Here is a 12,196-nt window from a genome sequence, read left to right as displayed (position 1 = left end):
AGTTTAGAAAACTAAATATCTGAAAAATATAAATGAATATATTTCTATATACATTGATGTAATTTACCAAGTAACCATATACATCGTGTTAGGATTTTATAATTTATCAGTAATTCAATAATTAAATCAAATAATCAGATCAACCATAAATTTCTTGCTTGAACTGCTTCAATACGTACATATCGATTGGGATCATCAACTAATTGATCTAACAATGGTAGAATATTTACATCACGATGACGATTAATCAATTGTTCCGGAAATAATTTTATAATGCTGCACAGACAACGAGCGATAATTAAACGTGAACAAGTTAAAATGTTGATATTTTGTTCATTTTCCTGACCAAACACTACAGTATCCTTGATTAAATATTAAGTCAAGAGGAAAGCTTCAGTAAGTAGTGATAAATAAATGTATCAGAATAAGGTGAAGTGATTGAAAAGAACTTACAGTTAACTTTGATTGGTTAGAAACGAACACTAATCCTTGCTAAACTTCAGGTATTAATCTTTTTGATATGCGCCAATAAAATCATATCATATAGAATGCTCGAGAAATGTAAATACTTGTTTGGTATCACAAATAGTGTTATTATCAATGGGCGGTTAGTATAGTGTTTTACAGATTGACTGCTTCCAAGGATTTAGCGTTGAAACGAAATGTATTGGCGAAGACTAGTGATTACCTGGTATATTTGAAACAGTATCAATCAGAATTTTCCTGATGACAAGCATACGTTATTGGCCAGGAGATTGTTTCGTTTCCTAATTTATATATATATATATATGATTCCGTTTACACCAATAAATTAACTTTACTCTTAGTCTTCTCACTAAGCAGGCAATAGGGTCTTGCATATAAGAAGTTTTGTGTATCCGTATCAGACTCGAATACTGCACAGAGTTGATTGACAGAATTTATTCAATAAGGAGGGTTGGACAATGTGATATTTATTGCTGCCAAGTCATAAATTAGTATACTGGGGTAGTTGTCATCTTATGAACTAACATCATTTAATCAAATAGAAATATTCACAAGAAAAGAAAAACAACACTCACAAATGTTCAAAATATTAACGATTTATAGCTTCTTCACAAATAACCTCAAAGTTATATGTTAAGTGGTTTTATTAATACGTACGCGATGGTTTGAAGGCATCAATGAGCGAATACTTACAGCGTACGTATATTACCAGTCTTTGAAGGCTTTGTTTTATAAATACGAAGTAATATAGAATGGACTTTCCCTCTGGTGGTTAGAAGGTAACTAAAATGGTCACACATACATACTATGTGATTGGACTATCACAAAAAAGCTAATTTTTCTAATGAAATCAAACTAGTCTCATTCAAACGACAGCTAAAAATGTCCTGTTGAAACTCGTCTCATCTGCAACAAGGTAATAAACGGATAAAGAAAATTAGTAAAGAAAGACAACTAGAACAAACCTGGATTAGTTTTGGCAATTTCTCCAATAGATCATCAGCTTGATTTTCTGAGATAATCTTGCGTAATTCAAGGTTTTTTGTCAAGTTATCACTGAAGATTATTGATATAAACTTCAAACCAGCTAATTGACAGTGAACATTAGATGATGTGATGGCGAACAAAGCAGATGGTATTATCTAAGTGAGAATGTAAAAGAAGACATCGATATGACATTTTAGAAATGAATATACAAATTTTGTTAGTGATAAACTTATTGATTATATATATATATGCATATTGAATCAGCAAGTAGTGGGAAACGTATCCTCCTTTTTGAGATAATATAAAAGGGTGATCTGTTGGTAAGTTATATAAAGATCCACTGAGTTAAAGGTCATTTGAATAGACCACTACAGACAATTTTGAGCTAGGTAATCAAGAATATCTTTTCTAAACTCATGGTTCATGTTTTTTATTAACCAATTATTTAATCTGTTTTAACGGCATAATTTTCTCAAGAGTTTTAACAGCTCTCCGTTTTTACAGAGATGTTGACTTAATAGTGTTTAGTTCAATCTAAATATCGTTTAGGGTACTATTGAAAATCAGGGAGCACCTTGGTGAAACAATTATCATCAGTGGGATCGGAATATCGTCGAGTTATATAACAAATTAAAGCTGAAATTATACAACTGAGCGTTGGTCCAGAAGTTTTAATAATTAAGGGTTCACCGTAAGGCCCGAAGATTGTGATTTCGATTCCTAGTGGAGTCATGAGTACATACAACTGTAAAGTTTTACACTAGGATGAAACAACTGTCAAGTGCTCTATGGTTTTTGGTGATACTTCTAATGAGATGAAACTGTGACGAGTAAAAATTATAGTGCGAAACAATATCTACAAGACTCTTCAAAAGCATAAAATAACAAGAGATACTACTAACCTATTGATAATAACTGAGAGCTGCATAATCCAAGACAAAAAAGCCCTTATGTAACTACTTTCTAGTAAAAGCGGTAGCTTAGTGAAACATGTCAGTAGCATATTAGTTTTAAACTGTTCAAGTATTGCAATGAAACGTCCAGTTAATTGGCTGATTAATCAATATAAATGTACTATAATAATGTAGATTAAAGTAATTTATACACTTGCACGCTTAAATAACAAATATATTCAGTTTAAATATTACTGATGTGACTGTAAAAGTTTCCGGATAGGACGAGTATTTTAATTTACTCTTATTGTCAACTATTACTTATTAAGAGATGAGATAGAGATTTGAGTTATTCTCAGCGAATTATATATATTCGCAACTCAATAGAACTGAAATGAAAGATTAGTAAAGAATAGAAATTTAGTTGACTATCAAAATTAATCAAATGAATATGAAAAAACTACACGGTCTCAAGCTGGAAGTGAGACAATTTATCTCATAATATTACTAAATGAATGGATTTGAAAATCTCAACCATTGTATTTAAACTAAGAGTCTGAAACTATCATATTTTGTGATAAATGTGCTGTGTACTACTGTCCTATGCGAAATAGTGTGCAGAATTAAGAAAGGGTCATTAAAAAGCGTATAACACCTTGTCCAGTAATCTGTGGAATTAATTCATGACAAAATACAATGTTATATCTTGTTTAATGAATCGTAAAAAATCATCACTGAGAATAAAACGAATACACCACTAGAAACACGCTTACTTTATTTACTGACTGATCAGTGAGATATTCATTAGGCAATCGAACAGTCATATTCAAATAAAACCTTACTATTGAGTCTAATAACATGTAAAAAGTGGGATGGAAAGGAGGAAACAGAAAAAAATATTATTAGTGATATTATTATTACTATCATTGTCGAATTGTACTTCTTATTACTTAATGTTATTGGTTATTTTCTGATTATATTCCATGTTTTATAGTTTACATTGCCGACTGATTTTAGTTAAATGACTATTGAAAAGCAGGGAGTACTGAACAGCCGTTTCGTACTAGTATGAAACTCCTCAAAAGAGCACATCTACAACCTTACTGAGACTAAACTTAGGACCTGCGCGTCTTAGAGTGAGTGCTTAGTCTTTGGATAACTAAGCTGGCATCCAATGGTTTACTTGCTTAATCTCAATCATCTCAAAATATTGAGAAACTGACTCTATGTGCCAACTGTCTCATAACCGGTATGGTTGAGCCCCAACGGTCACGGTTTCTCAACAAAACTTAGGGAATTACCTCCTAAAACTAGTCACTAGTGAACACATTATATTCTGTATGCTTAGTTTTCTCCGTCATATAAATTATGAAACGGTGGTGATACAGGTCGTAGATTATTTGCACCAGGTTCAAAGTTGTATATAACCGAGTGATTGACTGATCAAAGTCATATTATTAGTAACTAGTAAAAACCAGGATACAAATCAACATTTAAACACGTGTTATTCACAGTTAAATTAATTATCATCAATATATGTTTATATGTTCACTTGAAAAACGCATCAAAATTGTACACAATTAACAAACAATGCAGTATAATTGAATTAGTGTGGTAAAATTGAAAGGGGAAACTAGTGGTAAACAATGTATGATTATAATGCTTCAAAAGCTGGCCAAATTAAAAAAAAACATACTAAGACATTTTGGAAAGCTTTTAAAATTAATATTCTGGTAGTTTACAACTATATTACTATATTTTCGTTCCCTTAAAAAAGCAAGGGTCTGATGTCACTTTTGATATAGCCCTTTTAATTATTACTTATCTATTCTACTCTTTATGCTTCTGGTCATTATTTACGGGGCTATCACAATAAAATATTAGATTAACAATGCGTTGGAGTGAGCAGTTAAATATTATATCTGTGAACTATGTCTCCTATGAGTAAAGAATGCGTAGGATTACTTGCAGTATGAAGAGCTGATAGTATTCAGTAGCAATGGTGGTAACTCAATTAATTTCAAGATCTTGAGACACCAGTTTGATTGGTTTGATGATGCTCATTGAATGTAATACCCGATTATTGTTTTTTATCTTTGGAGCTATGTAGTATATAAGCGAAGTGGTCAATTTATAATACGCTGCTGTAGTAAAGAAGATAACTGCATAGAACTGGTTGGAACCCAATGGCCCATAAATGCACCCTGTTTGTAACTAATATTCTAAATTAAAGAAACATGAGTCCCCGTAGATGAGATGTAATTTTATCTTCTATGAAATTCGAATTCGATTCCTATATTTTTTCTAATTTTATGATCTTTCTCTGCTCCACTTCTTCGTAATACGATCACACTACTTTGTGTGAAGCTATTATTCAGTCCCATATTATGCCAACAATTGCATGTAAATAAAATGAAAGAATAAGACAATACGCCCAGTCACTACCAAAACAGTTGAACAATACATATCTTTCCAGCATAACTTAGACCATATCTCACACTGTGTGGAATTTCCCACAACGTTACCTAACTTGTCTTACTGGTTAGTACAAACAATGATGATATATAGAATGAGACAGTATATATAAAGTGAACAAACGTAAAATATGAAAAGCGTACACTGAATACATTATTTGCACATTTCCCATCAGTATTCCTTTGCATGCTTCATGATTCTTTCAACTTTGTTGTTATTCTGATTCTCTTTCTGTTCTCTTCAACTCAATCTACTGGTGGTAGGTAGGTGTTATATACTACTTATATCTGTCAGTATAAGTAGTATGCACAATATATAAACCACTTTTCTTACGGAACACTTGGCATCAAAAAATAAAACCATAACGTCCACTTTAAATTTAAAAGTGTATACAGATATAAACAAAATATCGCTTGAATCACCTACTTCGAAACGATTTGAACAAGATACTTTTTTCAAAATCTAGTGATTGAAGTCTAGTTACATTGATCAATAAATGAATTAGATTATAAATAGGTTCATGAATACACTCCAAAACATTTCGAATATATGAATCTGTAATACGACAATGATTGAAGCTATTTAAACAACAATCAATTGATTTCATCCCTAAGTCTAAAAGTATTTGATCAGCTTGTTTAAAACAATCGATTGAACAGAGAATACGACCATATGATGATGATAAACTTTTCTCAAAAGTGCAAATCCAATTATCATCACCATCATCGTGATTAGTTGTGTTAAAATCAAGAAAAATTGACTGTATAAGAGAGTCACACCACTTTCTATGATAATAATCATTGTTATTATTGTCAACATTATTAGCACCATGAAGACTAACATTCAATGTAGCCAATAGACCGCGAATCGACCATAAAAGCCAAAAACAAATGAATGTATGCAAATCAACAGAATTATTCTGTTCTGTTATTGACCAAAAGTAGTTTAGACTAGTGGACAAATGATTAGTAATATCTGTATAGAGAAGAAAAAAAGAACAAACAAACTAGAAAGGATAATCAAAATGACACTAGGAAATGAATGGGAGGTTTGTGCTTGTTAACCTTTATTTATTACAGGAGCACATCTTATATAATATACAGTTGGAATGATGAGCACCTGGTGTATGAAATACTCAATTTACTCGAACAATAATAACAGTAATAAGTGTAAATCATCAAGTACATTTGTACGTAGCACGGGTTTTGAGTCTTACGTCTTTTGTATATATGGGGGCTAAGGATAGGGCTTAAAGTGGGGTAGAAAAGGCAAGGTTTGAACCAGTGACTTATTGGTTGAAAGCTGAATGATTTAGAGACCACTACTGAAAAGAAACGAACAAAATCTACAAAAATACTTTAAACTCAGTGGTCAGTAGCAGTTCACGATCAATAGCGAGATTTAGTTTGATTTTATGAGCTATTCCATGAAAAAATGGTTTATTTTATTGTTGAACATTTCATTCTTAAATTTGTCTGATGTTGGTGACATTAGTTGAAGTACTATGTAACGTAAAGAAACATTGAACAGCTTTACACTACACATGCTGATTCCCGACTCCTTATAGTGGAGGAGAAAATACGTAACCAATCAAAATAATTTTGTTGACATCGTTCACTCTTGACTGAGTGGCTTAGTAACCAAGATTTCATTGTTTTTCTAAACAACATTATCATGATATGATGGGATGAGAATGCAAATCAACGTTTTTAACTCGTGATTTTTATTCAGCATTACTTCCATTTTTTAGTTCAATATGATGGTTTTTCACTGTGCCATTTTATTCAGTATAACATTGATTTACTTTAGTGTGATGTCTATTGAAGATATATTCTTGTATTAAATTAACGTGAACTATCCTTAAAATGACATGCAGCGTGTGATTTCGCTATAATTTCATATGTGACTTTTTCGTACAAAATGATCATACAAGTTAAAATATAAATGAGTGCATTTTCCTCTAGGGTTGTCGTCGTGTTTTGGATGGATTATATCTTCATTTGTACCAGTCTATGTGTTCTTATTTCGCGTTGTGAGAATTGTAGTGGTTCCTTGTTTACAAGTATAAGTAATAAAAAGACGAGGACATAACAGATAATTAGGACAAACGTTATACAGAAGTAAGCTATGAGAATCGCTAGGCGTGATTAGCAGTTTGCTTTGTCAACTCTGAAGTTAACGTTGATACTTATTCCGTTATTATCTGTAGGTTCATTTTGATCACCTTTTTCCTTGACCTTATTGTTGAAACTGAAAAAATTATGAATAACTATAAGGTCAAGAAATAAGACAATCAAAACGCATATGCAGACATTGGTAGAACAAAAGTAAACGTCAATCAATCAAATTTAAGGTCAATAGAACAAGTCACTATTCGTTTGTAAAGAAATTCTCATAGCTCACTTCAATTTGGAGTTTGCAGCTCGTAAGAGTGGCGTGGATCGACAACTCTGTCTAACATCTTTAAAGGAGTAATAATTACTTTATGATTTCAAGAGTAGTCAGTTCCTCATATATGGCGCGATCTAATTGATTATCATGTACGTCACTACGCGATATAGATAAACTTAAATATGTTGAATTTGTCTACTTAATTATCAATGTTTTCTGAATGTTATCTTGTCCAGGTATATATATATATATATATATATATATATATATATATCGGTTAGCAATGGTCGTTAATCAATTATGCACTTATTGTTCTGTTTTGTATTTCTAATGACTGAGTCGTACACAAATTATAATTTCATATATTTGTTTCGTATGTAATGAATGCAAATAATGCTACGAGTTTTTGAGTCATAAAAGAAGATTTATTTGATTTTCGACTTTGGAATAGTTATTGAAGATAAAGGGCGCTGTTTTGGAATAGCAGTATTAGGATTTTTCGGTCACTTTGTTACTGGCCAGATGTTAAACGTAAAGCGAACTCATTATACATGGGCTGTAAAGTTCCATAATGTGAATATAGATAAAAACTGAAGACCGTAACAATCATATCAAATACGATAAGATATTATACTATTCAATGTGCAACAATGTAGATACTTGTTTCAATTGTTGTAAACAGATATTCTGGGGTGAATGGGGACAAGATACAATGTTACAAAATTTATATGTAATTATGCAATTATATAGTAATCGGTTATGAAGTAGTGACCAATTTGTCATATTGAATATTTATTGAGATTAATCGAATACATAAAAAAATAAAAAATTTGTCTTTACATAAAATAGCGTGCAGTGGTTGCACATGTTAAAAAAATTGCCTAGTAATGCGAGTAACTCCATCTCAAACGACATTTACATTTTGAAATTAGCAACAAATAAACAAGGTAGGTTTATGATTACTCAGGTAACTACTTCCGATATCAAATGCTTAAAATAAACAATGTTAGCGAGTGACTTCTATATTGTTAAATTTTGTTTATTTGGCCCAGTTACTTATATTGCCTAGCATTGCTTGGAAATATTTTAATCCAATTGACTGGTCCCCAGATTAGAATATAACTTGAACAGGAAAGAAATTATATTACAAAACCATACAGCAAGCTAACGGTAAGTTGATACAATAAGATAAATGCTGATTGATTGCTAATTTTTACATAGAATGATTCTAGTCTCTTTCATTGATTCACTAGCGCTAAGTGGTTAAAATGGGTCGATCAACATGCTCCAACGAAATGTAATCTAAATCCTACTAAAAATACGCACTACTTTTAACTTTTACTCAAAAAGAATTATTCCAGCTGAAAAAGAGAGGACAATCGCAATGATTTACTTTTCCATTAAAAAAACAGATGGAAATATCAAAGAACCGCTTACCTAATGCAAAAGTATCATTTGATTTATTCAATACAGAAGCATATGTTTGAGCAATAGATGACAACATGGTTGTTGAATAACAGAATACAACAGATGATGGCACTGAAGGGTTATTGATGGTGTTAGTGACAGTGGGGGCAGCAGAAGATGTACATAGAATCGTTTGGATATTATCCATAATCCAAGTCAACAGTTGAACTGGATTTTCAGAGTTTACAAACTAAATAATGCAGATAAAGCTGAGTTATACAATATATATAAAAGAAATTCCTGCTATGTGCAAGTTATAAGCATGTATTGATTATGTTCCTTGTAGACATTAACCATGGCTACTACCGGTTAAACGGTTTTGTGAAATCGTTGTATCGTTGTCATTGTAGTAACTCAAATGCTCAATTGTTGCCAAGATGATATAGCTTAACTCTTTAGAAATAGTAAAAAATTTAACAAGGTTCCTGTAGGTAAACATGCTTATATACATTTATGCAGAGTCTAAAGATCTCCATAAGGTAGAAAAAAAGAAGAATGTTGTCAACTCACTTATCATCGGGTGCGACAGTAATAAATTCATATTTATCGTATTATAATAGTTAGAGTGATGCATACAGAAATAAGTCCCATGTTAGAAATGATAAACTATTGGATCCGTAACAGCGTAAAAACATTTAAAACGTGTTATTTAACAATTCGAAAAGGCATTTATCAAAGGGATAAGAAAATTTTTTACAAAGTGATAAAATACAATCAACATCATAAAATAAGATACACAGTAGGATAATTGCTATATCAAGTTAACTGAGGCAATAAAACTAATAATTAAATCATGTGAATATACTATGCACTAAGCGAATTATTTTCATAGTAATTATGGATAAGAAATATATACGAATTAACAAACAAGTTGAATAGAGCAGAGTGAAAATAGACTTTTTTTCGGATACATTAATTAATTCTGGAGTTCACCTCGATAGCTTTAACTACATAAAGGAACTGTTATGATCTTGATTCTTTAGATATAATATAAGACCAGAATGGCTTCATTCCTTTTAACTTATTCACTACTCATGTTTGATCATGGACACTGCAATACAATAATTATAAATTTATAATTGATAAGCCTGAGGATGAAGTCATCGAAAACAATTGTTTGTTCGAATAATCCATATTTTGAAGTATATATATTCAAACAACACTGAGATTACCACGATAATGATATTTCACGATAATGGACAACAAACAAATGAGAATAAAAGAGCTGGAATGTGGTTAACAATAGAATCCAGAACATGTATTTCGTTCTATAGGGGACTTGTCAGCTCGATTTACCTAGATCTCAGAGTTGATGTTCACCCCAGCGTTTGAACCTAGTGCCATTTACTTCAAACGCTAAGACGTTATTTGCTTAGCTGATGAGACCAGATGGCTACTCAGTTTCGCAACGGGAAGCGGGTGCATCCAGTTGAATAATACTAAATAGAATGAAAAGCGTGTCCTGGAATCGACTGCAAAGAAAATTTCATTTAGTCTTTACTAACTTGTACCAAAACGGCTATATCAAAACAATCCGTTTACGGTGAACATATGCCAACTAAGACTGATTAAAATCCAGTCAAAATACCAATAAGTGGATAATCTAGACCAATTCGAACTAAATTAACAATAAAAACTTACCTCCGGTCTTAATCCACCAATAATTCCACATAGAATTGCAAACAATCCAAGAGTTACAGGATACGTCTGAAAAACAATCAGTGAAAATACAACTTTTTTTTAATTAAAAAACCATGGGGATCTAATTAATCATCTTTGAATACAAATGAATTGGATTTCAGTAACAATAATAACTGTTTGATCCATCAGAGATCAAAATAAGCTGAGTTGATGAATGTGAATTCTACTTTTTTTATTTCCCTAGAAAAACCAGGTAAGTGTAAAGAATAGCAAATTGATAGAGACAAAATAGCTTGATTACAGTAATAAAAATCACTTGATCTCCAACGTTGAAAAGTAACAAAGAACGATGTTGCCATTATTATTATTTCACGTTTAAGTGAAGAAAATGTGTTTTACTTCATTTGACAATTGTGAGCTCGGTCACCTAAAGACACATGAATGTGAAATGCTCATTGTTTTCTGGACCTATTTTTACTAGGTTTATAGTTGATTTCACAGTTTGTGAAGAAATTTAATTAAAAAGTTCCATACTTTTCCATGAAAAGTGGTATGTTTTAAAAAATATTTTAGATAACTCATTTACCACACACAGAATTACGTAGTCGGCTAAGGATCATCACAGGTATTTTAATGAGTAAGAACAGCTCTTCAGAGAGTTAATTAGAGTAGGATCCGAACAAATGTCCCATTTTTTCCTAGACTTAATTAATGATGCAGAAAGATGACTTTTCAGTGATTATATGTAGAACATTTAAAGCATATATTTTCCCTAGTATACCTTCAGTCCTTTCAATGGTAATCTCGAAAATAAAACATCAATGAGTTCATATTACCTCACCGTTATAAATATTTCGTGTATTTCCGTAACTTCTCAATACATTGTCTCTCGATACTCCCTTAAACAATATTTTAAAATCTCCTCTTTCTTGTCCATCCACTGGACGGAAAAATTGAATTAGGAATGTAGAGGTTGATTAAGTGTTTCGTGCAACTATTTCAGACTCATAAACTGAAGTTCGCTGTCAATCGGTCACAAAATTGAAAATGTGAGATCATGTATGTGAAAGCTTAATGTATATTCATAAAATCTGTTAACTAACTAACCTTGAGGCGATTACGATCCGTTTGATCAAAGTAATGTTTATAAATTTGAAAAAGTTTTGTTTGTTCACTAAAGAAGAAAATCAAAACAAAAATTAACAAATAACTAAATAAGATGGTGGAGTTTTGTTCTCTGAGGTGGATAGTTTGATCGTGGAGTTTTCATCGTTATTCTGAATGAAATCATCAGCACAGCTGATGGATGAATAAAAAGAAATATATCACTGAGTTTTTTTGCAACGTCTCAATATTCCATAAGAATGTTGAGTTAAGGACACTCAGCTATTTAGCAGTTCATTTAGTGGATGAGAGTATTAAATATTGGAGTGTGATTTTCATTATAATTTTTATTTCAAGGGTCTAGAGCTAAACATACGATTGAGAAGCAAATTCCGTAAGCATTAACGGTTGGAATAAAAATTGGACCCTACTATGTAGCGCTCACCCAAAATGTTGGATAAAAGGCTTATTGAGCATTAAAAATATTACGAATAGGCTCAACTAAAAAGATAAAATGGATTATGAGTAATTAAAGAGGTGATTTTTTTATTGATGCATAAAAACATTTGATGTTCAAGTGATTACTGACTTATATTATTGATTACCTCTCTCTCTCTTTCGCTCTGGAAATCAGTATGGATGATGCTCCACCAGGAGACCGAATTCCATTAGTTATAGTCATGAAGATTTATTTTAGAAGTATCACCAAATCTAGTGGGTTAGTCTGTGACTGAATACACCAAGTTAATTTA

At 31.5% G+C, this 12,196-nt stretch overlaps 1 protein-coding gene across 1 annotated transcript in view; it reads right to left on the bottom strand.

The window, feature by feature from the left end:
- Nucleotides 1-23: 23 nt before the first annotated feature.
- Nucleotides 24-12,196, bottom strand: part of MMS19 (mms19 nucleotide excision repair) — a 54,856-nt gene continuing 42,683 nt past the window's right edge. Inside the window, exons 15-21 of the mRNA XM_051219159.1 lie at nt 11,448-11,514; nt 10,341-10,406; nt 8,670-8,889; nt 5,268-5,816; nt 3,140-3,216; nt 1,452-1,628; nt 24-362 (exon numbers count right to left, since the gene is read on the bottom strand). Of these exons, the coding sequence (XP_051067571.1) occupies nt 135-362; nt 1,452-1,628; nt 3,140-3,216; nt 5,268-5,816; nt 8,670-8,889; nt 10,341-10,406; nt 11,448-11,514 (1,384 nt within the window). The 3' untranslated portion in view covers nt 24-134. The remainder of the gene's footprint in view (nt 363-1,451; nt 1,629-3,139; nt 3,217-5,267; nt 5,817-8,669; nt 8,890-10,340; nt 10,407-11,447; nt 11,515-12,196) is intronic.

The sequence above is a fragment of the Schistosoma haematobium genome, chromosome 2 (assembly GCF_000699445.3).
Source record: "Schistosoma haematobium chromosome 2, whole genome shotgun sequence".
In the NCBI taxonomy this organism is placed as follows: domain Eukaryota; kingdom Metazoa; phylum Platyhelminthes; class Trematoda; order Strigeidida; family Schistosomatidae; genus Schistosoma; species Schistosoma haematobium.
The sequence above is the reverse complement of the archived record's forward strand: the minus strand, read 5'-3'. Positions and strand labels throughout refer to the sequence as shown.